This window comes from Dermacentor andersoni, chromosome 2 (genome assembly GCF_023375885.2).
Source record: "Dermacentor andersoni chromosome 2, qqDerAnde1_hic_scaffold, whole genome shotgun sequence".
In the NCBI taxonomy this organism is placed as follows: domain Eukaryota; kingdom Metazoa; phylum Arthropoda; class Arachnida; order Ixodida; family Ixodidae; genus Dermacentor; species Dermacentor andersoni.
Genome location: NC_092815.1, coordinates 90,175,882 through 90,203,709, shown reverse-complemented (window position 1 = coordinate 90,203,709; position 27,828 = coordinate 90,175,882). Strand labels below are relative to the sequence as shown.

The following is a 27,828-nucleotide window of genomic DNA, read 5'->3' as shown; positions in this document are numbered from 1 at the left end:
TGTGAGAACTTGCACACCAATGCACAAAAGAGATTTGTGAGAATGAAAGACCGAATGAAAGTGCTCTTTGAAAAGCCAGCACTGACCGTTGACATCTGTGGCAAGCACGTCAGCACCTTTCAGGAGTAGCGCCTGAGTTGCATCGATCAGGCCATTGCTTGCAGCAACATGAAGAGCTCTATAAAATACAACACAAAAGGTTTGCACATGACATTAATGACACACAAGAAGAATCCCAAACCAGGTTAAACACCAAATATAACTTGTTCAAGTAAAAATGGAGCAGGGTGTGGGAACAATATCACGGTACAATTCCTGTGAAGCTAAAATACTGGTGACAGAGCTATAGCTGGAAATATCAGAGAGGTGATCACTGCAACAAAAGCTGCACGAAAGACAGGGGCCCACAAACAACGTGCAAACAAAATATGTGATATACTATTTCTGCACATAGAAAAAATTTAAAGACAATGTGTACAAGAAGTGCACACTTACGTTTTCATGTCATCGTTGATCATATTGATGAGCTTCACAAAATCTGCTTTCTCCAATAGAGTGGCCACTGCGCCTTCTTGTTTCTGGAAGCAAAAATGTCATGCATGTTAAGAAAGCATAGAAACCGAGACCATTGTGCTTCTGCAATTCGACAGTGTTCACATTTAAGGGCATTCACAATAAAGAAAAAATCAAAAGAGTAATTACCAGGTGCTTCTGCGCAAACTGGCTGCAACATTAGTCAGAGTCACTACATTAGGCAACCTTTTGAAAGCAGCGCATTTTCTCTATATTAAACAAGTGTGTCGCTGCACTTTATGAAACCATAATCGTTAGAAAATATCACAGGTAATTTGTCTGCATAATTTGTGCTACAAGCGAAGTCGTAAGTCCCTGCAACCAATAAGAGCATAAAGGTGTTGAAGACCTTTAAGAAGGAAACTACATTCCTGTTCATAATCATGATAACAGGAAAGAGAAAGAAGAATATGCCTTGAGTTTTGTCACGAAAAGACAATTGAAGATGTACCCGGCGTCGGCGAGACAGACAGTTGTCCAAGATGGCGTACACAAAACTCAAGCTGGCGTCCTCAGCCTCTGCTTCTTCAGCGCCCACCTCTTGCCAAGCGCGGTCACTTCTTTTTCAGCGCTGGCGCGTGACACCTAGCGGCATTATCCCCCCGCCAAAAGAAAAGCATTGACCCGATGCTTACGAAACTACGATTCGTACTAAAAGAAAGTGGAAGTGTGGAAGTCGTATGAGATCAGGTTGGCGCCGCCGTAACGCGCGAAATACGGTTTGAGGCGAACAACATGCACTATCTCCGAGTGGTGCTGTCGACGCCAAGGCGACGCGACACCGTCGGGAATGACCTCATAGTTCACTTCACTAACGCGGCGTATCACTTTGTAGGGTCCAAAGTATCTACTCAGCAGCTTCTCAAACAACCCCTGGCGACGAATTGGAGTCCACACCCAGACTTGGTCACCTGGCTGGTACTCGACTTGCCGATGTCGAAGGTTGTAGCGTCGCGCGTCTGCACTCTGCTGCGTCGTGATGTGTATGCGCGCGAGTTGACGAGCTTCCTCTGCGTGTTGAGTAAGTTGCTCGGCGTCGGAAGTAAGTGATGCGTCGGTGTCGTGCGGGAGCATTGCGTCTAGCGTAGTCTGGACCTCGCGCCCGTAGACAAGACGGAACGGTGTGAAGCGTGTTGTTTCCTGAATGGCGGTGTTGTACGCGAATGTAACGTACGGCAGGACTTGATCCCATGTTTTATGGTGGACGTCTACATACATAGACAGCATGTCAGCAATGGTTTTGTTTAGCCGTTCCGTCAGTCCGTTGGTCTGCGGATGATAGGCAGTGGCCTTGCGATGCTGCGTGCAGCTCAGCTCGAATATGTCCTCTATCAGTTGGGCCGTAAAGGCAGTTCCTCTGTCGGTGATGACATGTGATGGGGCACCATGTCTTAGGACTATCTGATCGATAAAGAACTGGGCAACTTCGTAGGCGGTGGCACGTTGTACAGCTTTCGTCTCGGCGTAGTGTGTTAGATAGTCTGTGGCGACTATAATCCACTTGTTTCCGCTGGCTGACAAGGGAAAGGGTCCCAGAAGATCCATACCGATTTGATCAAACGGTGCGCTAGGTGGTGCGATGGGTTGCAGTAACCCCCCGGGCTTCAAAGACGGCGATTTCCTGCGTTGACACTCACGGCAGCTTTGCACGTAACGCTTCACCGTGGTAGAAAGTCTGGGCCAGTAGTATGTCTGGCGTACTCTTGCAAGAGTGCGTGAAAACCCCAAGTGTCCAGACGTGGGCTCATCATGGCAGGCTAGGAGAATGTCATCACGGAGGGTGGCAGCTACGACCAATAGATACTCTTTGTCACTGGCACTCGAGTTTTTCTTGTAGAGGACACCCTTTCGGAGGCAGAAGGTCGAGAGACTGCGAGAAATGTGTCTTGGAATCGTAACATTCTTGCCTTCTAGGTGATAGATGAGAGGGCGTATTTCGGCGTCCTCGCGCTGTCGTGTGATCAGGTCAGATGCGGTGAGGGCCCCAAGGAATGCGCCGTCTTCTTCCATGTCCTTATCGCAAGTTTTGACGGGAGCGCGCGACAATATAAAATTCAAATTGTAGCATATTCAAGTTGTGTGCAGGGCTCTACAAAACGAGCTACAATGGTGGTTGGGTACCAATAGCTCCAACTTTCTTTGGTATTTATGAAAATGTGTATAACTCTGCTTATAGAGGGTTAACCAGAACGGCTACCAACACTATCAGCGGATGTCTACTGCCATGCTAAAAAGCAATACGTGTGCGCTTTGTCATCTCTTGCAAACGACCCGTCTAAGAGTGAGGCTTACTATGGCTACAGTGACCAAGTTGTCCACAAACAGCAATACAAATACACAGGCTAGAGATGTAGCACAAACTTTGTGGAGAAACTACTCTTGTGAGAAGCATGCATCCTAAGTGGCAGTTATGGCACCAATTAACACATTCACTGTGGCAGAACTTTTTTTTAAGGTCCCGATTTATATGCAGCATGACCCACCAGTGCATCGTACGTTATATTCCCCAGGTGCATCATCACCCACTGGCGGGTCGCACTGCTTTGCGCCTTTCTTGTGCTCCAAACAGATAGCACTGCCACTGTCGCTGCTCGCATTTGGCACCTTCATTTGAAACATGCTGAGCTATCTTTGGCCTTTATTTCATGGTTTTGCAGTGAGTCACAAAGTGCTAGCTACCAGAAAACAGACAAAGTCAGCTTTCCTTTTATAAACAGTTTTAATTGTAAAATACTTAGATGAAATTAAAATTAAGCTCGAGAGCTTAATATGATATCTGGAAGTTCATCTTAAAATCCTACATGAATTATCGTTGAAGGTTGCTTACTTCACAGGTTTCACTTGTGTGTAGAAATAAAGCATGGAAAATGCATGAATGGCGTGCCAGGGCATTCTCCACAGAAGGTGGCTATTTTCATCGCTTTCATTCTTGCATCATTTTGGGCTACTGCCGGTTTTGATGGATGCATAGCAGCCAGTGCAGCACATAGCTGCCAGTCTTGCGTGCCGACCAATCAGTTTTCCAGCGTGTGGTTACAATTCCTCCCACATGTACTTTCGCTGCTTTCCAAGCGAGCGCCAAATAGTGAATGCGCCAGTTTCTCTCGAAATGTTATAACTGGTTTCCTTTTTTCATCTATAAAAGCCTTCTGTATCTATCAGACCCATTAATATGCCTTATTTCAACACAAAAACAGCATATACTTAACCACTAGGTAGTTTGAGGACTGTAGCGAAATTCTCAGCCTAACACAACTTGATTTTCCCTTTATTCATTACTTCTCTCCACCTAGCAGGTTTCCGCAGGACTACTACGTCAGTTACTATAGTTGCAGTTTAATACCACAGGTGGCAGCCCAGCCTAGGAGCCTTATGCCATGCGGGTGACCGCTGGGTCACAGCTTTTCACTTCTGCCAAATATTCCCCTGGCTATATTTAACCTCATACAACAAGAATTAAACCTCTGCATTCCAGTGCTGTAAAGTTACTGCAGCCGCAAGCAGACGAATACAGTTAAACCTCGATAAGATTACGTTTGTAATATCTGCAAATTGCTTCATACTAAAATTTGACTTTTTATGGAAATAAGTACAGTTACCGAAGGATTTTTCTTACATGGAAGGGACCGAAAAATTTTCTCAATTATCAGGCAATTGAAGAAAGCAAATTTAATTTAAAGAAATCATTTTGTTGAATTTGAAAGTTGGCGACAAAAGATAGTTTCCTGCAATGTCAACAATACCTTCACATCGGCGGTACAAAGCAAAGCCAGCCACACTTTCACGCCCGCTCCGTCCTTTCACCTGCAGCAGGCAGCGAATGCTTCGTGTGCCTCTTGCTTGTCGGGATGCGCTGACTCTCACGCGTCCCCTGATATGTAGTTTTCTCGCATAGCTCCCGTCTCCTGTAATCCGGCTTCTCTGCGTGGCTTTACTGTGGCAGTCGGTATGCTTGCAGGGTAGTACGAGAGATGGCGTGAGCGTTGCTCTGCTAACACCACCTAACGGCGGGGTTACTTTGGCGCAAAAAGGAGAAGGCTCTTCCTCTTTGGCGAACATATTCGCTCGTTATACGGTCGCAGTGAGTTGGACTTCCGCGATTTGTCGCGTGACCATCGGCATATTTTGTGGATAGCAACTCGGCAAACAGGCATTAGTCTATGGAACGTGCAATAAATGCCCTTGTGATTGTTTGCACTACTGTGTTGTCGTTCCTTTGTCCCAAGAGCACAGGTGAGAACCCCACATCTGGCGCCCAACGTGAAGCTCTTGGGGCATCTGACGATAATTTTAACAGGTTTCCTTCGTTCGAGAACTTTGTTTGAACCGAAGTGTAGGGCTAGCGTAGATTTTGATTGCTCGCGTTGGCGGCGTGCTTTCTTGAGCGAGGCGACGGTGGCTGTAGTGTGTTTGAGCTTTTGAACATGCTAAGCCTTTTTGCAAATGATATTTTTTTAATGACATTCATCGGTACGAGAGCCACGTGGTCTACATCCTGGGAGAGCAAGGCTTAGCGCCCGCGGAGCATTGGCAAGCCTGAAGCGAGTGAGCACGGAAGCCCTGTGGGTGGTCCAAATTTCTTTTGTGAATAGCTTCTTCTATCTCTTTGACTCTGATGAAGTCGTGGCTCTGGGAGCCGGGTGGCCGCGGGCCATGGGTGCCGCTACGGGCTGATTGGTATTGCGGCCTGGCACCGGGCGCTCCGACACTGTCTAGGATGGTGTTGGAGCTGTGTAACTCAGATGCTGTGTACACCGAGCGGGGTAGGACCACCTAACCAGAGGCGTAGCCGGTGGGGGGGCTTATGGGGCTTCAGCCCCGCCGGAAATTTTTTCGTGCTGTCCATGCACCGCCGACCAAAACAATCCCCAGCGCCAGAAATCATCTAGATTTCGTCTAGAATGTATTTCTCATGCTCAAAAAGACATTTCAGCACGCACATTGTGAACTCGGGCTGGATTTCGAGGCCACGCCCATGCAACGGGAGTCACATAACTATAGGAGCCCCATCCAAGCACAAAGTTTCGAGGGCATTTTGATGGCGAGCGGGCTCATCGCGGCATCTCTTCCAGCACAGGAAGAAAGTGTACACAATGCCATGTGATCTCTGCATGCCCACTCTTTGCCCACACGGGAGATTACCTCTAAAACGGGGCACGTGAGCTGCATATGTGCTCAGCTGCGCTTACAGCTATGCACTACCACTGCCGCACTAAATAAGATGCCTGCCAACCTGCCCCTCATTTCCCCCCCATTGCTACCACCCCCTCGAGCACGCTTGACTGTGCTACCGCAAGCTTGCTCCCCCCTTCCATTCCCTGCGCTTGCATGGGAAGATGACGCTCATCAAGCCACCATTCTTCTTGGCTCACCATTGCACGATTTCACTTGCGCCAAAAGCATACAGGCCACGAGGAGTGATAGGATCTCGTCGCACTTCCGATTTTATATGGAACATGACAATGCTGTGCTTTAATGGTGGCTTGGTCACGCGGTGCATAATTTGAGAAGTACGCTCACAAGCAGCTGCTTGTAATTTAGTCATTGGACCATCTGTGTCAACAGAAGTTTTCATTTACTGTCTTGGTTTTGCTTCGGAGCAGCACTGAAATTTTGTTATATTGAAATTATGTATAAACACACTTCATTATATTGAGGTTCTAAATAAATGGTGTCTTGAGGAAATCATAAAAAGTTAAATACTCCCGAGGCCCTGAGTGAATTTAGGTTCTCGGATTTTTGTTAAACTTTCAGAAATGCATTTTTTGGGTGCATAGGTGAAAAGTGTTATGCAGTTTTGCTGTCTGATGCGTTGTTTGGACTTAGCACAATGTCCAATATATTGGACATTGGGCCTCTAGGGGGTCTTTTTCCGTCAACAGACAGAATGGCATAGTTAGGGCCAGTGGCTGAAACAAAGGATTTTGACAAAAAAAAAAAAAAAACTACTTTTGTTTGCAGTTGTTACAAATATAAAAGTACAAACCAACAATGTTAAACAAGATTGAAGCTTATGAATCTATTTCAATAGGAGGAGTGGGCTTTCTCAAACCGACGTCGCTCCTTTGTGATGCAATAGAAAAGTTGACACTTCGTGCAAAAAAAACTTGGTCTTCATGCTGCAACCTTCCACTGTGCTGTGACCAGCATACGGAACTTTGGAAAGTCGTGGAAAATGACTGATTGTTTTAGATCGAACTTGAAGACGCGGTGGAGCCCACTTTTTGGGTGGCTGCTCGTATGAATACCTTTTGTCTGTGGGAATTTGCAGTGCTTCAGTGATCAGAGCCTCTCTCACAGAGACACGAAAATCCAAAAACTGGAATATGTCCCTGTGTTGTTCTTGCTGGTGGCGCATATCCCTTCTGTGCGGTAACCATGAGTTGCTTAATGTCATGTCCGTCAAGTGCAAAAAGCACCTTGTGGTCCATCTCGTGGGCATAAGATGTTGGCCATAAGCGCTTCATTTGGTAAAAGCTGATCATGCGATCGGCCATGTCGACAACTGCCATATTATTGTACAAACATAGAATACTTGGCCTGGAAAGATTCACAAGCTTTACTCCTTGCTGGACCACCTGCAACACGTGTGATCAACATGCTTTCCGAGAAGAGATGACATCAGTGTTGTGGCTTTCTCGTCATACCATCTAACAATAACTTTCGCTTTCACTTTCGCTAGACAGATTCGCACCTTTTAGGATTCAATTCTTCTTCGCTGGTCCGGTACCAGATGTGTCCTTCACTGCCAATTTATCAAGTAATGGACCAGCCGTGTAGTAATTGTCAAAAAAAGAGGTGTACTTTCCAGGAGTGAGATTGGTTGCAAGCCTGAGCATAGCTGACTCTCCTATTCCAGAACTGCCTAGGTATAAATTGGACTTCATTCCTTTCAAAATCCAAAATAAGGCCACTTGGAATTGCAAGCACAAAATTTTTAGGCCATACATTTACTTCTTAGGCAGCAGCCGTAAAAGGCACTCGCACTCTGACCCGCCATTTTCAACTCTCTTGAAAATGTGGGAAACAGAGCGACTTTGACCGTATAGTCAATATATCACAGCACGGATCCTAGTAGCAGCCGGAAAAGCCATGTCTATGAGAGGAAAAATCTGTTTCGATAGCCGTGGCGCACTGTGTTTGGTTGTCCAATATATTGGACAAATCTTCCATTGATGGGCTTCAGGAGGTTAAATTGAAGTTTGTTATATTGAGGTTTAACTGTACACATAATTTGGCTGCCGCATATCAGGAATACAAGATATGACCCACGACACAGAGAATATGCTGACGTTTATTGAGAAAAAGTTTTGCACTATTACACTCAATTGAAAAAACATCCTCACAATTCTCCCTCGACCTTTACAGCCCCCTTTGTATTACGTGGCAGTCATCACAGAGTATGTTCAATGACAATAAGGAATTTTTTTTTCTTTCCAGTTCCACAAATATATTAGTCCTGTTTATTTCCACTTTAAAGGGATTGCGTGATCATTGCAAAATTGCAAAGCAAGAAAGCACATGGCATAAAGGCACTGTCTAAAAAAATCAACAGGTACGCCCTGTATGAAAGTTTGCACTCTTGAACCCGTGTATTATATGATGCCACAGGTGTCCTGAAATACAACAACAGTTCTTTCCTTTCATACTTTCTGTTCTTTAAGAACATTAGGCTTCCTAGACACATTGTAGAACTGTAGTTCTGAATAGCAGTTGCCTATATGTGCAAACAACAACATGAGCAAGTTGTGATGCTGTAATTAGGGAGCACAGCCATCTTTAATTCTGTACCCAAGACACACAGTACATTAAAGGGGCCCTAAACCTCTTTTTATCAAAATCGAGAAATACATTTCAGTTAAAATAGACTTTGATCTCCTTTGCTATGCTCTCGCTCCTTCTTCAATGCCTTGCACTGCGAAGGCTTTGGCGGAGCAGGGCGTGCCCACAACACTCCACTTGCTGAACATTACCATGGCAAGCAGGTCAAATTTGATTTTGTTTGTTCATGTAGAAGCCACTATTTTCGATGTTGGTGCCTACAACGCCACAAATGCGATTGTCCTCACTGACCTGCAGTGTGCTCAGCGAGCAGACTCATCGTGGCACCCCAGGAGGATGGCCACGCTATTTATGCTACATAGCAGACTGCAGCTACGTGCAACTATGCACGTGGCTGCATAGTTGCAGCTACGTATGCGTGGCATTTGCTTTGTGCATGACAGGGCTTGAGTGCGCGCTCACGCTCATATGCTCCTGTCTGGCTGTGCTAAGTGGTGTGGACCAGCTTTGCCCTGCGCCAGCTTGACTGATGGTTAGTAGCCACATCCAACTTCTACGTTTTGAAGCGCTGTCAATAGCACAACATGAAGCGAAGTGCCAAGGTGTCTAGCCAGGAGCAGCCAGGAGTGAGCGCATGCTGGCAAGCGTGTGTGTGCGTGCTCCAACCTTAGCGTGTTTAAGGCTAGTTGAGTATTCAAATATAAGCGCAGTTAGCAAGACCCGATGGAAATGACCCCAATCAGCAGTCTGGCGAAATTTAGTTACTACACAGGCGGCCGCGACCGAATGTGAGCAGGCAATAGCCTATTCCGGAAGTACATAATTCTTATGAAAACTTGAAAGCAGATTTTCGCTTACTTTAGCCTGTCTATTAAGCTGCGTCGATAAATATACGCAGTAACAGTAGGAAGAAACACAGCGATCCAAACACCCTTCTTTTTGATGTCAGCTGTTGACCAACAGCATCTGCATAAGGGAACACAGTAATCCCTCGTTATAACACAGTCAGCGGGATGGCAAAAAAAATTTGTTATAAGCAGTAATTCTATATAAGCGACCACTTGAGAAAAGCTAAAGCAGTCGAACTTTAATTGTGCCACAACTGTGAGGAAGCCAAATACAATGTATTCAGTGAAGCAAAACTTTATTCAGGAGCAAAAAAGGCAGCGAGCTTTAGCTATTTCAAGTTCTTACCAGGCGTGAGTAACTCCTGCTCTAATTTAACCAAACATTGCATGAGGCTGTGGACGCCGCCCGTGCATTCAACCCTATTTCGCATCAGGCATAGGTACTCCCGCATCTGCACCGTAGTTGGCACTTCATATGGCTTTTCGTCTGCCAGCTTTTCATCCTTGTCGGCGTCACCAACAGCGTCAATTAGTATTTCCACATCCATCAGTGGGGCGACCATGGGAGCAGCAGTGTCAGCCAACACAAATGTCTCAAAGTCGCCATCTATTTCTTGCCCAGCAATTTTATGAACAGCATCACACAGATCACTGCAAGTCTGGTTATCGTCAGGCTGGTCATCATCAGGGTCGCTGACGACGGCACGGAAGAGCCGGCGTGCGCAAAGCAGTTGGAGATCTTCAAAGGTGCGAGTTCTTTCCATGAAAAGTTCAGCAAATGGATCACACCAAGCAAATCGATGTTGTACCTCTCGCTGGCATCATACACTGTGAGCACGCGCTGCAAAAGACCCTTGCAGCACAGTTTCCGGGTGGTCTCAATGATGTTCTGATCATCGATTGCAGTACCGCGGTTGTGTTCGCAGGCAAGAATTCCACAGCGATTGCCTTGAGGTTGTCCATCTTCCCATGGCTTGGACAATTGCCAATTGTGAAAAGCGCTTGCCAATTCTTTGCACCGAACCATGCAAACCTCTATCCTGAGGGGCTCATAGTCTTCAAAAATAGCAGCAGTCATCCACGCTTGCTTGTTACTTCTGTAGTTGCATTCCTTAGGAATAGAAGCATTTCAGAAACACCGCGGCTTCTCCACCTTCCCCAGTATCAACAAGGGACGCTTGTCCTCGCCTGTTGCACTGGCACCAAAGAGCACTGCGACACGCTCCTTGCTCCGTTTTACTCCAGATGAGGATCCGTCAGCAATAGTGAACGTGTGATTCGGTAGCATCTTGTAGAAGAATGCAACCTTATCTAGGTTGTCGATGTCTTTGTCTACATGCTTTTGAAGTAGAGCTTGTAGCCGATGTTCCGTCCGTGCCTTAGGCAATGATCGACTTTGAGGTCACGCAGTGTCGTTTCTCGAACCGCTAAAGCCAGCCTTTGCTGCACTTGAAATCTTTATGGCCCATTTGGAGGGTGAGAGCTTCGGCTTTTGCAGTAAGTGCAGGTCCATGTAAGGGGAGGTTTGCACTCCTGGCGTTCTTCAGCCACTGTAGAAGCGTGCCTTCCATTTTGGGGTATTTCGAATCGCAATTCCTCTTTCTCTTCGCCGAGAAGCACTTTTCATAGCCATCCAGCACAGCTTCCTTGTTTTTCAATACGGTTGATAAAGTAGACGACGATATGCCGAATTCCTTCGCAAGTTCAGTTTTCTGTCGACCGCCTTTTTCCACTTATTCTATAAGCAGAACTTTCTGCTCTAAAGTCAGACACTTTCGCCCGGAGACTGACAAAGCCATTTATCACTGCAGACCACAAAAGCACAAGCGAGGCAGGCCTAATGAAGCACTCCGAATAACACACAATCACATGGCCTGCAGCATGGATCCAAACGCACGCGCCGTCGGCGCCAAAGTGATTGAACGTGTTGGGCGACACAGAAGGCAGAAGCTTCAAAATGTTGTCAGGACATCTTACTTTGCTCATCAGTGGACGCTGATGATGGCAACGGTTGCAATGGCGGGCTTGGCATCAGCTTCACATGTAATGGAAGAAAGGCCATCGGAGTTGTGGAACAAGAAGCAGGAACCGCGGAAGGGCACTCGCTGGAGGAAGATTGTGCTTGGGAGGGCAGGCCGGGAGAGGGCAGCTTTGGAGGAGCAGTGACGTCGAAACTGGCAGTGAGGAGGCGAGGAGTTGAAATGAAGGCTAGTGAGAGGAGTGAACAGCGTCCAAACGGCTTGCAAACTGGAGAGTGAATGAGGAGGGGAAGGCAGCGGCTGCTCTTATGGGGGGGGGGGGGGGGGAGATCACGGAAGACTACGAGAGTATCGTGGTGGAAAGAACCGCAAATGCCATGGCACGAGTCTAAGGTTGTGTTTGTTGCGCTCAAAAAACGATTAGCCACTCATTGTGGGTACGCAGCGTGATCATGAAGACTGAATGGTCTTGCAGTAGGGGCTTTGCATGATCACTGGGCAATTTTTTCCCAAGGTGTGCAGCCGTGAAGTTTGCAAAACGAGAGTTTTTCGACGCACCATTGTTGATGACACTGTGCTAATTCTACAGTTCGAGTGTCGGTGTTCACGCACCGCCACATCCGCACCATTGAAAAATATCTAGGAACAAAATTCAATGACTGAATTATTGGTCGATTTGCACCGTCAGAAGTGCAATGAAGCTAGGGGCGGTGTTTTATTGCAATACAGGCCAGTCATGGCAAGCGGCAAGCAAATTTCTAGATTGGCTTCCCCAAAGTCGTCTTCCCGATTTGTTAATGTAGCTACTCGCGTCAAACATGACACTTATAATAGGAAGGACACTTATTTTGTGCATTTTGGCACGTTTCAGTACCAGAAGTGCCTTTTAGAGCGGTAAAACTTTGCTCATCGAGCGCACCCCATGGAATACTATGGTGCAAATTGATGATATGTGGTGTTTAATAGTGCAATGGCCAATTGTGGCCAAAAAGCACAAGAACAATGTTATTAATGCTGTGAGATGGTGCTATGTAAGATGGTGTATATAGTATGGCTGTAAAATTGGCTAAAATTACTGGAAAATGTCTAAAAACTATGGAATAAAGGTATGGGCATGTACACATTGATGCATTAAATGTTTAAGAGTTGACAGTCTTCAGAGATAAGACAAAAACAGTGCCTGTGAATGGTCATGTGATAGTCTGAGTTGGTGTCTATTTATGCAAGGCTGGAGGATATCGCTTGGCCTCCAGAATAGTCATACACCTGCTGAAGCAGGTGCAGTGAGACCGGTGACAACTATGAGATGATAGCAATCCCTCCCTCAAGTGTAAAAAAAAGAGAGTGCTGCAAACCTGTCATTAGTTAGTAGCCCTGTGTAGATATAATTTGCAATGTCCCAACATCACTGAAGAATGCCATCAGTGTGCTTGTTTTAAAAAGTGGTTCTGTTCCAAGGAATAATGCAGAATGTAGTGGAATACACTTGTCATAAATATGGGGAAAATATTTCATTCTGTGAGTTTCTAAGTGCTTACATTCTATTAGGACACATACTACAGTGAGCATTTCCCCAACCCGCTGCAGGTGGGGAGTTCATTACTTGAGAAAGGAAGAATGCATCCCAAATATGTGTCCCATTCTCAATTGGGTGAGTGGCATATTTGTTTGCCTTGGTTTCTTTCCACTGACCCAGTTACCTATTCAGGGCTTTACCAAGTATAGTTTATATTGTGTTTTTTTGTCTTACTGTTGTTGCCAGTGTTCTTTCAACTTCATACGCAGGAAAGGTTTTAGATCTAGGACTGGCACTGCTACGTTGCTGCCCGCAGCTTCAGGGGGGACGGATGTTGCATTATGCTCAGCGAGCACATTGCCTTTAATGCACCTATGTCCAGGGACCTGACATAATGTTATGTGGTGGTTGGATAGATATTTCGTGCAAAGCACAGAGTATATAGCTCATTAATCACAGGGTTTTTGTGCTTCTTCAAAAATTTCACTGTTCTTACCACACTCAACAAGTCTGTATAGTTCTGCTAAGCCTTTGTTTTCTGATGTATTTCACAGTCGACATTATTGCGAACGCTTAGGCAGAAAAAATACTCATTTGTGGATTGAGAACCCCTGACGACTTAAAAGATGACCCAACAGCTGCAAAGGAAGCTTTTCCAGAAGATTTAGAAGCGTCCGTATAAAATTCAGGGCCTGAGTATTTTCCTTGTAATTCTAGGAAGTGACTGTGTACCTCGGGAACTGTCGAGATATTGTAAGAAAAGATGTGTCACATTCAATGTATTGCCATAGCCATGGTGGTGTTGGTGACAGCCTTGGTGACAGTAATCGATTGTCAAAAAGTGGAATGCCAAGGTTGTCAGCCAGGCTTCTGAAATGCAGTGAGAAAGAAATTCTTGCTGCTGGTCGCCTCAAAAACAGGGCAGCGGAAGAAGGGTCATTAATGATGTGGTGACAGGGATCTTTAGGCCCCTCTGAAGTGATCCTCAAGAAGAACATGAAGCTGCAATATGATCTACACAGATTGAGTGACCGCTTGTTTGCCTCAACATAGAGGCTGGGAACGGCGCTTGTTCTAAAAGCCCCAGTCGCTAACCAGAGCCCTAAGTGATGGACAGGATCAAGCATCTTAAGTGTGCTTGGTGTTGCAGATTGATATACGACTGACCCATAATCCAGGCGAGAACATACGAGACTCCCATAAAGGTTGATTAAGCATCTCCTGTCACTGTCCCAAGTAGTGTGTGACAATATCTTTAACATCATCATCATCATCATCACCACCATCAGCCTGTTTTATCTGCAATGCAGGACGAAGGCCTCTCCCTGCGATCTCCAATTACCCCTGTCCTGCACCAACCGATTCCAACTAGCACTCGCGGATTTCCTAATTAGATACTGTAGATAGCGTAGATACTGCAGCACATACTGCAGATACTGTAGGAGCGTAGATAGTGCAGCAGCAATGGAGTGCCACGACGAGCCCTCTCTCCTCGTGCAAGACACTCAGACTACCGCTTACTCCTATCAGTCTCTGGGTCTCCAGGTGTGGCTGCACGTCATATACTTAGTTGCTGTTTAAAAGGGCCCTCAACAGGTCAGGCCTCTTTGAGCTGATAAGAGCAGAGCGTACAATGTGCGATAGCAATTGTGTCTGCAAAGTATTACATCGCTACGTGCCGCGGAAAGATCTGAAATTTCAAACCAAACACCGTTTTCCCTTCTCCTCATGACCTCCACGCTCCAAGCCGGAGGATGACATACACGTGCTAGTGCGCCTACATACACGTGTTTGTGCTGTGACGTCGCTCGTGGCGACTCGTGACTTCGAGAATTATTCAAAGCAACATCTGTTATTTGTGTAATATGTTGCTTGAATAGACAAATTAAAGCTTAGAGAAATAATAAAACACACAAACTGAATGTGTGCGTGTTATTGTTTTACTTCGCAGCGCAGCAAGAAAGATGTACTTGCGTTTCATCTGCTTGTTCCCATGTCATGCAGTCGCGTGTGCAGACACCAAAACTGTCGTTTTTTACCGTGTTCCAGCACAGGATCATGCTCTGTGATCTGCTTGTGTTTGCCTCAGTATTCGTGTTGCATTGACTTGCACTGTTAGTCGGGTGTCTTCGTGCACAGTGCGTGAAATCGTGCGCGATGTAAGAAAGTGAGGAGAAAAAAAAAACAAAAAACAAAGGCGGGGCCCATGACGTATGCGTCATGCAATCCACAAGGTCCAGAATGGGAGAACGCAGGGAAAGAATTCCGCTTGCAGAGGCTAGACGGGGCAAGTGGAGAGAGTGCCTTGCCAGGCAGTGGAGGTCACCTCCAGAAATCATGGGTTCACGGCACTGAAATATTTCTATCTTGGCTATTAATGAGCCAATTTGAAAAATTTTTGCGGCAGAATGCTCCCTAGAGGACACGTAAAAACTTCCAGTGTATAACCGAAGTTTGCTGTGTGGCCTGGTGAGGGGCCCTTTAACACTTTGAGGGTCGAATTATTTTGAAAAAATCTTTCCCAGGTGGTCAAATTACTTTATAGCAGATCTTGAATGTACAAAATGTATAAAGTCAAGAATAAATATTAAAATATAATTAGGAACAGTATTTTGGTGTCGGCATCACTCAGAACTGCAAAATGTTCAATAGTATTTCCGAGCGTGGTACTCCTTGAAACACGGGTCTACGCACAGCGCCTTATCGCAGTCTGCACACGTAAAATGCATGTCTGTTCTCTTGGAGCGAGGAGTTGTGTTCGCTCACACATAACATCTCTGCGTGCGGCTGCCTTGGGCAGAGGTCTGAGGCACCCTCTTGCGTAAGCGCGTTGCCGCAGAGAGCGAGAATACCTCGTGAGCGGTGGTGATAAGCAAGCTAAGAGCAGTGCCAATGAAGATAGAAATCAACTTCCGCCGCCCCTGTGAGAGGGTGCCGACAAAGAGAAAAACTACGTTTCGCGCGCCTCCATTGCGATCGCGCGGCGGAACCGAAAGCGCGTTGCCACTGAGAGCGAGAATACCTCGCGAACGGCGCTGATAAACAAGCTAAGAGCAGCGCCAATCAATATAGAAATCAACTTCCACCACTCTGCAAGAGAGTGCCGACAAAGAAAAAAATTGACGTTTTGCGCACCTCCGTTGCGATCACGCGGCGAAACTGAAACCGCCAAAGGGGCGTTGCCGCAGTCTGAGCGACGCACTGAAGCTAGCAATCAGTTCTGCTTATCTCCACAAGAAGGTAGCACCAATTTCAAACGCATCTTGTAAGTGCTAAGAGGTGGCAGCACCTCCCGGTGAGCACGCATCGTCATTATGGCGCGAAATTTCAAACGGAGGGTCGGAATCGTACCCGTACGGCAAAGACCTTGCGGGACAGAAAACTGCCGCCGTACATGTACGGCAAAACCCTTCAAAGGGTTAAAGGCTGCTAACAAAAATCTATACATGTGCCAGCTTTGCCAGAATTGGTTCAGTGGTACAGTAGAACTTCGCCAATACGCTCCCATTATGTACGTTTTCCCAGCACCAACGTTCTCAATCGAGAACACAAAAAATGACTCAATAAAGTTAAGCTCATTTTTTACCCTTCATGCGTATCCTGAAAACACGATTTTCGGCACCAATGTTCAGCACGTTGCCAAACTGCAATCGTATGATATGTTTTCTAGTCGCCAGATCCCATGTAAACAAAAAAATGCGTGAGGCGCGCGCGATCGAGGACAGTATATAGCTGCCTGCCAAGACAGCTTCACCACAATACTCTATCGCCCATTTCACATGAAAACGTCGCCGCCCACTCAGTTTCCCATTTGGGTACCAGCAAATCTCCGGGGTCGTCGCACAGGGCATTCACAGTTGTGATTGCCCTATGCCAGCAGTTGCCAGCACTCTGCTTATCTGTTTCACATTGTGTGGTGGCGTCGGAAGCGTAGCGCACGATCGGGCATTGCACCATGTCAGTTGTGCAAGAACAACACTTAGAAAGTGTAATGAAAGAAACACCTAATTACCTGCAAGCAAGCGTGATGAAGAGCACTATTACCCTTGCTGTCTTGAACAAGGATGTCTGCATTCAGCTCCAATAAGGCCTCTAAAAATCACACAAAATAAATTCCAATTGATACTTGTGAAACAAACGAAGCCTATCAGAAGATTTACGCTAAATGCTCGCATTGACCACAAGAATAAAGGCAAATGGCCTTCCACTCATCTTTGAATCTCAACATTTCAGCTTTAGGGTAATAAGAGAGGCTCGGCAGATGACATTTGTACCAGGCCACATCCGCCAACAAGATGCATCAGAAGACAAACACATGATACAGCCATACAAGTGATATCATAAGAAGCCAACAAACACTGACACCAAGGACAACATAGGGGAAATTACTTGTGCTTAATAAATTAAATAATGAAATGATAAATAAATGGACAATGAAAGTGGATGACTAATAAAAATTGGGCCCCTCGGTTAAACCCATTTCTTCTCGTTTAGCCATACAAGCGACTATTTCTTTGGAAGGTGTGTGTATTGCACCTTTTGTTTCCAGCACAATTATATACCATGTACCACATAACCCAGCAAGCGACTTGCTAGGCTATGTGGTACATGTGTTCTAATGGGTTCAAACAAACAGCCACAATATGTTTTATCAAGAGGCACTCTAACGATGGTTCCTGTTTAGACTGGTACATATCAGATTGAAATGAGCAGCTTTCTGCAATGATAGCAGAACAAAAATCATTAGACAGTGAAGACTAAAGACCAGAATATGGCAGCAAAGCTAACCACATTCTTACTATTCCTTGTTTCTCCATGCTCCTCTTGCATCAACAAAAAGAGCCAGGCAGCCAACGTTAACATGCCATGCAATTGGTAAGACACAAACGGCTGCTGTGTACAGTGCAAAGCGAGACATTCCAGAGTAGCAACTCCACTCTTCAGTGTACCCGGATAATACTGAAAGTGCATCAGCAGCCTTCAAGACTTTTGTGCGGCGGTAAAATCTTAATGGTGTCATGCTGTCTGATAGTCCCAAATCAAGCCTGTGTGTCCTACTCTCCTCTCCACCCTACTCAAGTGTTTTGCATTCCGTGCATATAGGGGGAGAATCAGTAGCATGTCTTTTCATGTCACATTTGCTGGTGCTGTTTTTTGTTCCAACATTGTGCATATACTAGCCTGGTAGCCTGCCTACTACTAGCCTGCCTCACTGCACTTCTGCCATGCTTCCTTATTGTGCGATAGTATATACTGTTAGTTTTTCCATATATGTATTACCCATTACAGAATACTTTGTGTGTGCATATTACTCTTTATGAAATACTGGGATACGAGAGGCATTTACGTGAATGGCCGTGTTGGTGGTGCCATCTTATGGTGCACAGTTTAACCGGAGAATACACATAGCTATTATTGCAGTGACCTACCATACTATACATTGACATGATTGTCAACATGCCGTCAATTATTATTTGCCTTCAATGAGGACACCCATTTAACACAAGAATTTTTCATAACACAGTGTTTTACAAAATATGTCACTACCAGCACTGCTACGGCTACCCATGTATGCAGCAACATGGCATTTTGCTAAATGTAGCACATTTGTGGACAAGCTAACACTATTTTCTGACCATTTGATCATGATTACACCAAGGCAAGCTTCTTTCCCTAACGCCTTTTGCTCTGCACTGCAACTTAAGGTAGGGAAAGTGCAGCCACCTATGGACTTGCAGCTCCCATGGGCAGCAGCCATCATGAGTGGCGTTTGACCCCTACAGTCAGCGGCATTGATGTCAGCACCTTCCTTGACCAGGGTCTGCAGGCACAATACGCTGTCGTCGCATGCAGCCGCATGGAGTGCAGTCCTGCAATCATCATTACAGAAAAGAGGGACTGATGATGACCAAGAATCGACAAGGCAGGAAGCATTTTTTTTTGCGAAATAAATAAATAAACAAAAAATGTGCATGGCTGACTTGGGCAAGTTTTCATGACCTTCATTATTTTATTTCCTGCATGAACATGTAGAAATCTTAAAGGAGGAAATCAATCTTTCTTTATTTACTTGTAAATAAATACAAGCATAGGGTATCTATACAGGAGGTCCCATTGCACATGGCTGATATGGGACCTACTGTTAGAAATTAAGTGGAGGTATATACAAAAAAGGCAACAACACAGTGTTACGTAACTAGGGTAACTAGTTGGGCTTGGTGGTTGAACATAGAGGAAGGCTACAGCATGGGAACCGACAGAGACAAAGGAGGCACACAAAGTACACAGACACTTTGTCTGTGTACTTTGTTTGTCTCCTTTGTCTTCGTCAGCTCCGCCGGTATCCCGTGCTATAGCGTTCCGTTACATAACTAGTTTTGACAACAGAAACGCAGCAATATACATGAGTAATACACACCCTACAACTATAAACACAGTGAACATTGTTATACAGAAAAAAAATACATAACATATCTACACACAATCACCAATAGAGCAATAAGATTATGTTTGAGAAATCAACTTATGGCAGCGCTGCTAACTTTTCGTTTGACACAGCAGTGGCAAGGCTCGATGATGCCTGCACTCGATAGTACAAATTCAAATAGAGAGAGAGAGAGCCTGTAGCAAGCATGTGACGCCCCCTCGGGCATAATCTTCATTGGCCCGCCAGGTTCAGTGGCCTGCCAGGCTCAGTCAGGCAACATTGGTCACCGCACTAATAAACACCGGCGAGCACAGCTGCTCGGGGTCAGTCATCGTTCATCACCACCACGCTGTGGAGCGTCCGTCTAAGGGAGGGTACCTCGAGCCCTCCCTTGTTCACGAACCCAGGCGGATCTTGAACACTGGCGATGAGTACGCACGGACCGTCCCACGCCGCCGCGAGCGGCGAAACACCGCCCCCCGTTGCTGCAGCCACGCAGCATGTTAAGACGCTGGGTGAGCTGCTCGCCATACTGTGCTCGCATTTCAACCCAGCACCGTCCACACTAATGGATAATTTCCGCTTCAACAATCGGAGCCGCTGAGAAGGAGAGATTCTCGGGCAGTTCGTTGCTGCGCTACGAGGGTTAGCGAGTGTCTGCGTTTTCGGGGACCAGCTGGACTGGCTGCTCCGGGACCGTTTCGTCTGTGGCACCAACAACCCCGCCATGCAGACGCGACTCCTGGAGTTTCCCGACCCCTCGCTGGATGACGCCGTGAAGGCAGCGCTGGCAATGGAAGCTGCTGCTAAGGACGCCGGCGAGATCACCCAGGCGACTGGCTCACCGTCAGCGGAAGCGGCGGTCAACAGATTGGCGACAAAGGGCAGTACCTGCGGTAGCTGTGGTGGTGCCCACTCCCCCTCACAGTGCCAGTTCTCTCAAGCACAATGCTTCACGTGCGGGAAAACTGGGCACCTGGCAAGGGTATGCCGAAGGGGGAGGACGAACAGCAAACAGCAGCAGCAGCCTGGTTCAAGGCCAGGTACAACTCAAGCCCGCGGCCAGGGTAGCCGTCGCAAGGGTAAGCGGCGGGGGTGTGCGGCTCAAGTTTTTCCGTGGCCAGGCTCTACGTCGTGGCCGAGGACCCGCCGATTTTCGACAGGTGGCACACAGGCTTTGTACCGTCGTCTGTGCTGCCGTACATGCTGACCATCGAGATCTGCGGGCCCCCTTTTCCATGGAGCTGGACGTAGGGAGCCAGCGTGTCAGTAATGTCCGGCAAACTCTTCAAGCATACTTTTCCCGGCGTGTCCGTCGAGGCTACGGGTGTGATGCTGCGCAGCTATTCCGGGCAGCTCTCCCAGGTCCAGGGTCAGGCACAGGTCAGCGTTCGCTTTGGCGACAGGGAGGCAACCCTTCCCCTCTCCTTAACCAAGGGGTCGTCGCCGACGCTGCTGGGCCGAAACTGCATTCATGCACTGGGCGTTCGTCTGCTAGAGTACCAAAAAGCCAGCCTGCATGTGGTGAAAGACGTCGCCAGGCTCCTGACCAAGTTAAAGTCCCTGTTCCAGCCAGGAGTGGGCACATTCACCGGCAAGATGGCTGGCATCTATTTACCCGAGGGAGCCCGGCCACATTTTTTTCAAGCCTCGCCCACTGCCGTTCGCCCTGAAGGATGGGGTCACCCAGGAGATGCAACGGTTACAGCGAGAGGGCATCCTGGTGCCCGTCAAGACGTCTGGATGGGCTGCTCCCATCGTACCAGTCCTCAAGCGAGATGGCAGTGTCAGGATCTGCGGGGATTTCAAGGTTACCGTTAACCCCATCGCTACCGTCGAGAAGTACCCGTTGCCCCGGATTGAAGATCTCTGGTCAGCGTTGGCCAGTGGACAGAAGTTCATTAAGCTCGACCTCGGAGATGCTTACCAGCAGCTGGTGCTCCCGGATGCCTCCCGGAAGTATGTCACAATATCGACAACTTTGGGGCTCTTCCAGTACACGCGCTTATTGTTTGGCGTGGCCTCAGCCCCGGCCATATTTCAGAGGGAGATGGACAACCTCTTCAGGGGCATGAGGCACGTGGCGGTGTATTTGGATGACATCCTGGTTACATGCAGCGACGACAGGGACCACCTGCAGAACCTGCACAATGTCCTGGCACGACTGCAGGACGCCGGTCTTAAGCACAAGCTGGAAAAGTGCATTTTCCTGGCCCCCAGTGTTGACTACTTGAGACATGTCATTTCCCAGGCTGGCCTAGTCCTGGCTCCCCACAAAGTTGATGCTGCGCTCAAGGCGCCTGAGCCTCAGAACAAGAAGGAGCTTCAGAGCTACCTCGACTTCATCAACTTCTACAGGAGTTTTCTGCCGAACCTGTCGGAGCATCTACAGCCGCTCCATCGAGATGGTCAGCAATGGGTCTGGAAGAAGGAGCAGGACCGGGCCTTCCAGCGCAGCAAGGAGCTAATCATCAAGGCTCCAGTGCTGGTGCACTTCGATCCTGCCAAGCCGGTCGTCCTTGCCGCAGATGCGTCACCGTACGACGTGGGAGCCGTCCTGGCGCACTGGGACAAGGATGGCCAGGAACACCCTGTGTCGTTTGCTTCTCGTCGGCTTCATGCTGCAGAGCAACGCTACAGCCAGCTGGACAGGGAAGGCTTGGCCCTCATTTTCGGTGTCGAACGCTTCCACCAGTATCTGTGGGGCCGGAAGTTCGAGGCGATCACAGACCACAAGCCACTGTTGGGGCTGCTGGGGCCTGACAAGGCAGTTCCCATGCAGGCATCACCTCGAGTGGTACGCTGAGCCTTGAGGCTGGCAGCTTACAGTTACCAGCTGGTTTACCGTCCGGGAAAGGACTGGGGCCTGCTGATGCCCTGAGCCGCCTGCCCCTGCCAGAGGTGCCTGATGCTGTTCCAGAACCTGCTGAAGTTTCATGCTTCACCGGAGGTGCTCTCCAGATCTCTGGTATTGCAAGCGACCAGCCGGGACCCAGTCCTGTCTCAGGTGGTCAAGGTGGTGTCCCGTAGGGAGGAATTGGTTCAGCAGGCCTATAGCCACAAGGCCCCTGAGGTGAGCTTGCAGCAGGGCTGCCTACTGTGGGGTTCCAGGGTGGTGATCCCACAGTCTCCAGTCCAGGGTCCTGCAGTTGCTGCACGCGGGTCATCCTGGCGTGGAAAAGACCAATATGGTGGCCTGGCCCCATGTTTGGTGGCGTGGCCTGGACCAGGACATTGCTCACATGGTGCAGAGCTGCCAAATCTGCCAGGAGCCTCAGCGGGCCTCACGTCATGTGGAAATCGCCCCCTGGCCGTTCCCACAGAGACTCTGGTCCTGCCTACATGTAGATTTTGGGGGACCTTTCAAGCGCCATTACTTCCTGGTGGTGGTGGACGCCTTTTCGAAGTGGGTGGAGGTTCTACCTGTCACCACAATCAGCAGGCGCGACCATTGCAGCGCTACGACAGGTCTTCGCTGCCCAGGGGTTGCCAGACAGCATCGTGTTCGACAATGGTCCTGCTTTCGCCAGCACAGAGTACCTGGCCTGGCTGACGAAGAACGGAATCCGCCGGATGAAGGTTCCGCCGTACCACCCTGCTTCAAATGGTGCAGCCGAGCGGGTGGTGCAAACCATCAAGGACAAACTCAAGAAGAGCCAGACTGGGGATTTCCGGACGCAGATTGCCCGGATACTGTTCCAGTACTGGACCGCATCCCACGAGTGCATCCATGTCACTGGCCGTGCCCCCTGTGAGCTCCTGCTGGGTCAGATGGTCAAGACACCCTTGGACGTCTTGCATCCGGACCTCCAATCCACAGTGCTCCTGAAGCAGCTGAAGCAGAAGCTAGCTGCTGACCGAGGGTGCCATCCCGGGCCTTTGCCGGAGTTGGGAGCTCCAGTTTTCGCCAGGAACTTTCGTCCTGGCCCACCCTGGTCCACCGGACAGGTGGTGTCTCCTGCCAGCGCCTCATCACTGCTCGTCCGCATGCCAGACGGGGCCACGTGGCACAGACACGCCGACCATGTCAGGCCTCGCCTCGGGACCTGACCAGCACCCTCGACTGCCACTACCGAGTTCCAGCCCACCAGGAGGACTAGCGGCAGCACAGTTGCTTCCAGCAGAGCACCGCCCACCTCGGAGGTGGCTAGGTTTGCCAGTTGTGCAGCGCCCTTTGGGCCGGTGTCGAGCCTGTCACCGCTCACAAGGCCGACCACTGCAGATCCTCCGGATGGAGCGAGGCTGTCTCGAGCAGCACCCAGCGTCGCCACACCCGACCCGTCAACACCGGCGCCCAGGCGGGGTACTCGACGGCGGAGGCCACCGGACCGTTAGTCGCCTGGGTAGCAGGCACCGTCGACCCGGCTAGGACGGAGGCAGAGCCTTGTACATTGAACTTGGAAGTTTTTTTGTTGGCGACAAACAAACTGGGGGTAACGGGGTGTAGCAAGCATGTGACGCCCCCTCGGGCATAATCTTCGCTGGCCCGCCAGGCTCAGTCAGGCAACATTGGTCATTGCACCAATAAACACCGGCGAGCACAGCTGCTCGGGGTCAGTCATCGTTCATCACCACCCCGCTGCGGAGCGTCCGTCTAACGGAGGGTGCCTCGAGCCCTCCCTTGTTCACGAACCCGGGCGGATCGTGACAGAACCGTGTGGAGATATTTATACAAATGGTGAGGAACTACGAAAAAAAAAAAAAAAAAAAAAAACGGAAAAAAAACCGAAAAAGAAAAGAAAAGTGGTGAGCAGAGCAAATACAGAAATGCTGCTTACCTTTGCTTTTTGTCCCGTAATTGCACTAACTTCTTCCCAAAATGATTGAGCAACAATTCTATACAAAACTCACTTCCATGGAATCTGTTAATGAGAAGACAGGAAAAGAAAAACACAAAGTTCATGAGTGACTGTTAACAGTTCTTAAATCTGACACACTTGTACAAAGAGCTATAGTGAGCAATGGAGTGAAATCTAACCTTCAGACGGGACCATTCTGGCGACAACAGAATATATTTCTCTGCTAATTAAAAAAAAAAAAAGCTATCTCCGCTGCAAAGGTGTTTCTCATAACACTGCTGGCATTGCCATCATCATCATCATCATCAAAGACATTTATTGGACTGTGCAAGATCTTTCGTTATTGACCCTCAGGGTCTTCTTGGACCCTCTTGAGTAGGTTTAGCATGGGTGGGGCCCTTCGTCCAGGGCTCCTACGGCCTCAACTGCCCTGCATGCTCGCTGCACAAGACCAATTTGGTCCTCACAGTGGTCGCTGGCCAGCAGAGCCTCCCACTGCTCTGCACTTGGGTTTATCAGTTTGGGTACTGCTGTTATAAGTTGGCATTCCCATGTGGTGTGATACAAGGTGGGCTTCTGACAGCACCGCGGCCATTTAGCTGCATATCTGGTGGGGTATTTTACTCAGTAGGTTTAAGTAGGGGAAAGTTCCTGTCTGGAGCTGCCTCCAATCAATGGCCTCTGCCCTCGTGAGTGATTTACATGGAGGAGGATATCGTATCGTGGTTCCCCTGTAGTGTACCAATAAAGCCAAGTATTCATTTGAAACAGACAGTAGACTTTCGCGTGTGGATTCTTCGGGTGATCGGATTGCAAACCCTCGAGTTACCTTGTCCGCCTCTTCGTTTCCCGCTATTCCTGCATGTCCTGGCGCCCACAGTATCTTGTGTTGGATCAGCTGTGGATGTGTTGTGTGGTGTGGTGTGTTACGCCGCCTGTCATCTCGAGGAGTACACAGAGTGCGCGGAGGCTTATTCTACCGTTCAGAAAATGCCAGCAGGCATCTTGAGAATCCATTAAAATTGTCAGAGATTTGCCTGTTCTGAAGCCCTCCACTGCTGCTACAGCAACAGCTAGTTCCTCAGCTTGAGTTACGGTGCTTTGGCTTGTTGAGCCACTTGTGATTTCGTGATGGTTTGTGTTGATGACCGTGGCCACTCTGCGTCCTTGTTTAGGATCTTGGGTGGCTGAGTCTATGCACACTACGTCATTTTTGGTGGAGTATGTGTGTTAGATGTAATCTGCACATGCTGCCCGCTTGCCTTCTTGCAAGTTCAGGTCTGTGTTCTTCGGTATCGGGTTCACTCTGAGCTGCCTGCGGATTTCCTCTGGTATGATAGCTGTTGTTGCCATTCTCTTAATTTGTTCAGTATAGCCAGGGCGTTTGAGGAGCGCTCGGCCTGTTTGTTTTTGCAGGAGTCTTTCTTTTTGTGCCTGGAGCTGAGCTTCCCAATGTTCTTGAAACGTATTGTGCACACTCAAGGCGAGGAGTTTCTGTGTAGGCATACTGATTGGTAGTTTCAGTGCCGTTTTGTATGCTTTTAGAATGATTACTTCCACTTGTTTCTTTTCATGGAGATTAAGCCATTGGTTAGTAGACTATACATGACTCTGCTGATGACTAGTTTCAATGTGTCCTGTTCCCGCAGTACTGTCCGATGAGTGGCGATTCTCTTAATCATTCTGGTAAGTTGTAGAGTTCTATTTTTGAGGAGCTTCTGGGTGTGGTTGCTGTGTTGGTTAGATTGGAGCCACATCGCCAGCACTCTTATGTTCTTCTCGGGTATCTCCTGGCCCTTAAGGTACACGTTGAGGCGGAGACTTCTGTCCGTGTGTACCATCCTATTTAGTTTTGTCTCCAGACTCTGAGTAGCTCGGATTTCTCCGCTGAGCATCGCAGGCCTCTTTCTTTAGTATACTGTACGACGCAGTTGGCATCTTCTTGTAGTTTTACTTCCTGTACCCCCAGGGAGGGAGCCCCTGGTGATCCAAATGGTAATGTCATCAGCGTTGTTGCATGTCTGATGTCTGGAATGTTCTCTAATTTTTTTGGCAAGTCCGATCATGGCTATGTTAAAGAGCAACAGTGAGATTACTGATCCCAGGGGGTGTGCCCTTATTGGGCACTTAGAAAATATTTGTGCAGGCATCGTTTATGCCTATTGTAGCTATTCTGTCTGAGAGGAATGCTTTTACATAGCTGTGGATGCGTTTGCCTCCGTTCAGGTTGTCTAGTTCAGCGAGGATGGCTTCATGGCTGACATTGTCAAAAGCCCCCTTGATGTCTAGGGCCATGACAATGCGTTCCCCTCGGGTTTTGACATTCTTGAGGACTTCTTCGTTAAGTTGGAGGAGCACATCCTGTGTAGAGAGTTTTGCCCGTAAACCAAACATAGTGTACGGGTACAAATCACTCTCTTCCATGTAGTTTTGGAGTATGGGTTAGGATGCATTCATATGGCTTACCAAGGTAAGATGTAAGTGACATCGGTCTGAGATTCTCAACCTGGACCTTCTTGCCTGGTTTGAGAATGAGTATTACTTCTGCGTGCTTCCATTCTGCTGCTACGGACTCCGCCTCCTTGTGGTCATTTGTAAATTTTGCGAGTTCTTGAATGGCCTCTTCACCAAGGTTGCGAATGACAGCATTTGCTATGCCATAGGCCCCGGAGCGGTATTTTTGGTGCTGTTTTATATGGCTGAGTAGACTTCTTGATTTGTTATAGGTCTGTCGAGCATGGAGTTTTCAGCGCCTTTATACTGGTAGTTAACGCTGGGTGGTAGGTGGTTTCCAAAGCGTTTCTGTCATGCTTTTTCAAGCAGCTTAGCTTCCGTACCTTCGAAGGTGTGAAGAAGTCTCATAAGTGCCTTATTGGTTTCTTTCAGAATATTCCAAGTGCGTGCCATACTTAATGTGCCAGACAAGGAGTCGCTCAGTTGCTGCCGATTGAAGAGAGTTAGCTGGGCGGCGTAGGCTTTTCAGCCTTGGCCATTATTTCAGCGATCTTGAGCTTTAAAAAAAGAAAATTTAATTATGGGGTTTTACGCGCCAAAACCACTTTCTGATTATGAGGCACGCTGTAGTGGGGGACTCCGGAAATTTCGACCACCTGGGGTTCTTTAACGTGCACCTAAATCTAAGTACACGGGTGTTTTCGCATTTTGCCCCCATCGAAAATCTTGAGCTTTAACTTCCTGTTATGCTACTGGCCCTTGCAGCATTTCACTAGACTACGTTTGGCTTCCCAGAGGCATAGACTTTGTCTGTCTACCTCTGGTATGTCTGCTATCTATTCTGTGTGTTTTACGCAATGGTTTCGAAGCCTCTGTGAGGATTTGACACCATTCTTTGAGGGTGGTTATGCTGCCAAGCTGTTCCTCACTTTCTGCTAGAAAAGCAGTCCAGTTGGTAATCTTGGCTTGTCCAATTCGTGTTCTTGTGACTCCTGCAGCTACTCTCGTGTGCAGTATGCAGTAGTCGTTTCCTAGGTTCTCGTAGATTTAGCGAGGTGATGTTGTCCCCTCCTTTGATAAATGTTAGGTCAGGACTCGTGTCCTTATTTACACTGTTGCCGATTTGCATAGGCATGACTGAGTCTGTGAGCAGCTCAAAGTACAGGTTCTCTACTGCCTGTATGATCATTTTACCTCTTGCATCTGTGCGCGAATAGCCCCAGCTTGTGTCCCGGGCATTGAGGTTTCCTATTATGATTAAAGGGTTGCTTTTGGATAGCTTGCATGCTCCTTGGAAGAGCTCTACGAATATTTGGCACAAGGTTTTGCCAAAGCAAGATCACAGAACACACATAACCTCACCGTTTTATTGAAGATGAACTCTCAGACCTTAAGGCTCTTTACATTTGAGCAGACATGTAAAAAATCTTAAGCGTCTTTCATGAAAATA

At 47.9% G+C, this 27,828-nt stretch overlaps 1 protein-coding gene across 4 annotated transcripts in view; it reads right to left on the bottom strand.

The window, feature by feature from the left end:
* The window catches only part of LOC126541645 (uncharacterized), a 129,466-nt gene that overhangs the window by 23,291 nt on the left and 78,347 nt on the right, over positions 1–27,828 (bottom strand). For all 4 annotated transcript variants that reach the window (XM_055076807.2, XM_050188502.3, XM_055076805.2 and 1 more), the window contains 5 exons: positions 23,904–23,987; positions 18,423–18,568; positions 16,711–16,790; positions 496–578; positions 87–178 (listed from right to left, as the gene is read on the bottom strand). In XM_055076807.2, the coding sequence (XP_054932782.1) occupies positions 87–178; positions 496–578; positions 16,711–16,790; positions 18,423–18,568; positions 23,904–23,987 (485 nt within the window). The remainder of the gene's footprint in view (positions 1–86; positions 179–495; positions 579–16,710; positions 16,791–18,422; positions 18,569–23,903; positions 23,988–27,828) is intronic.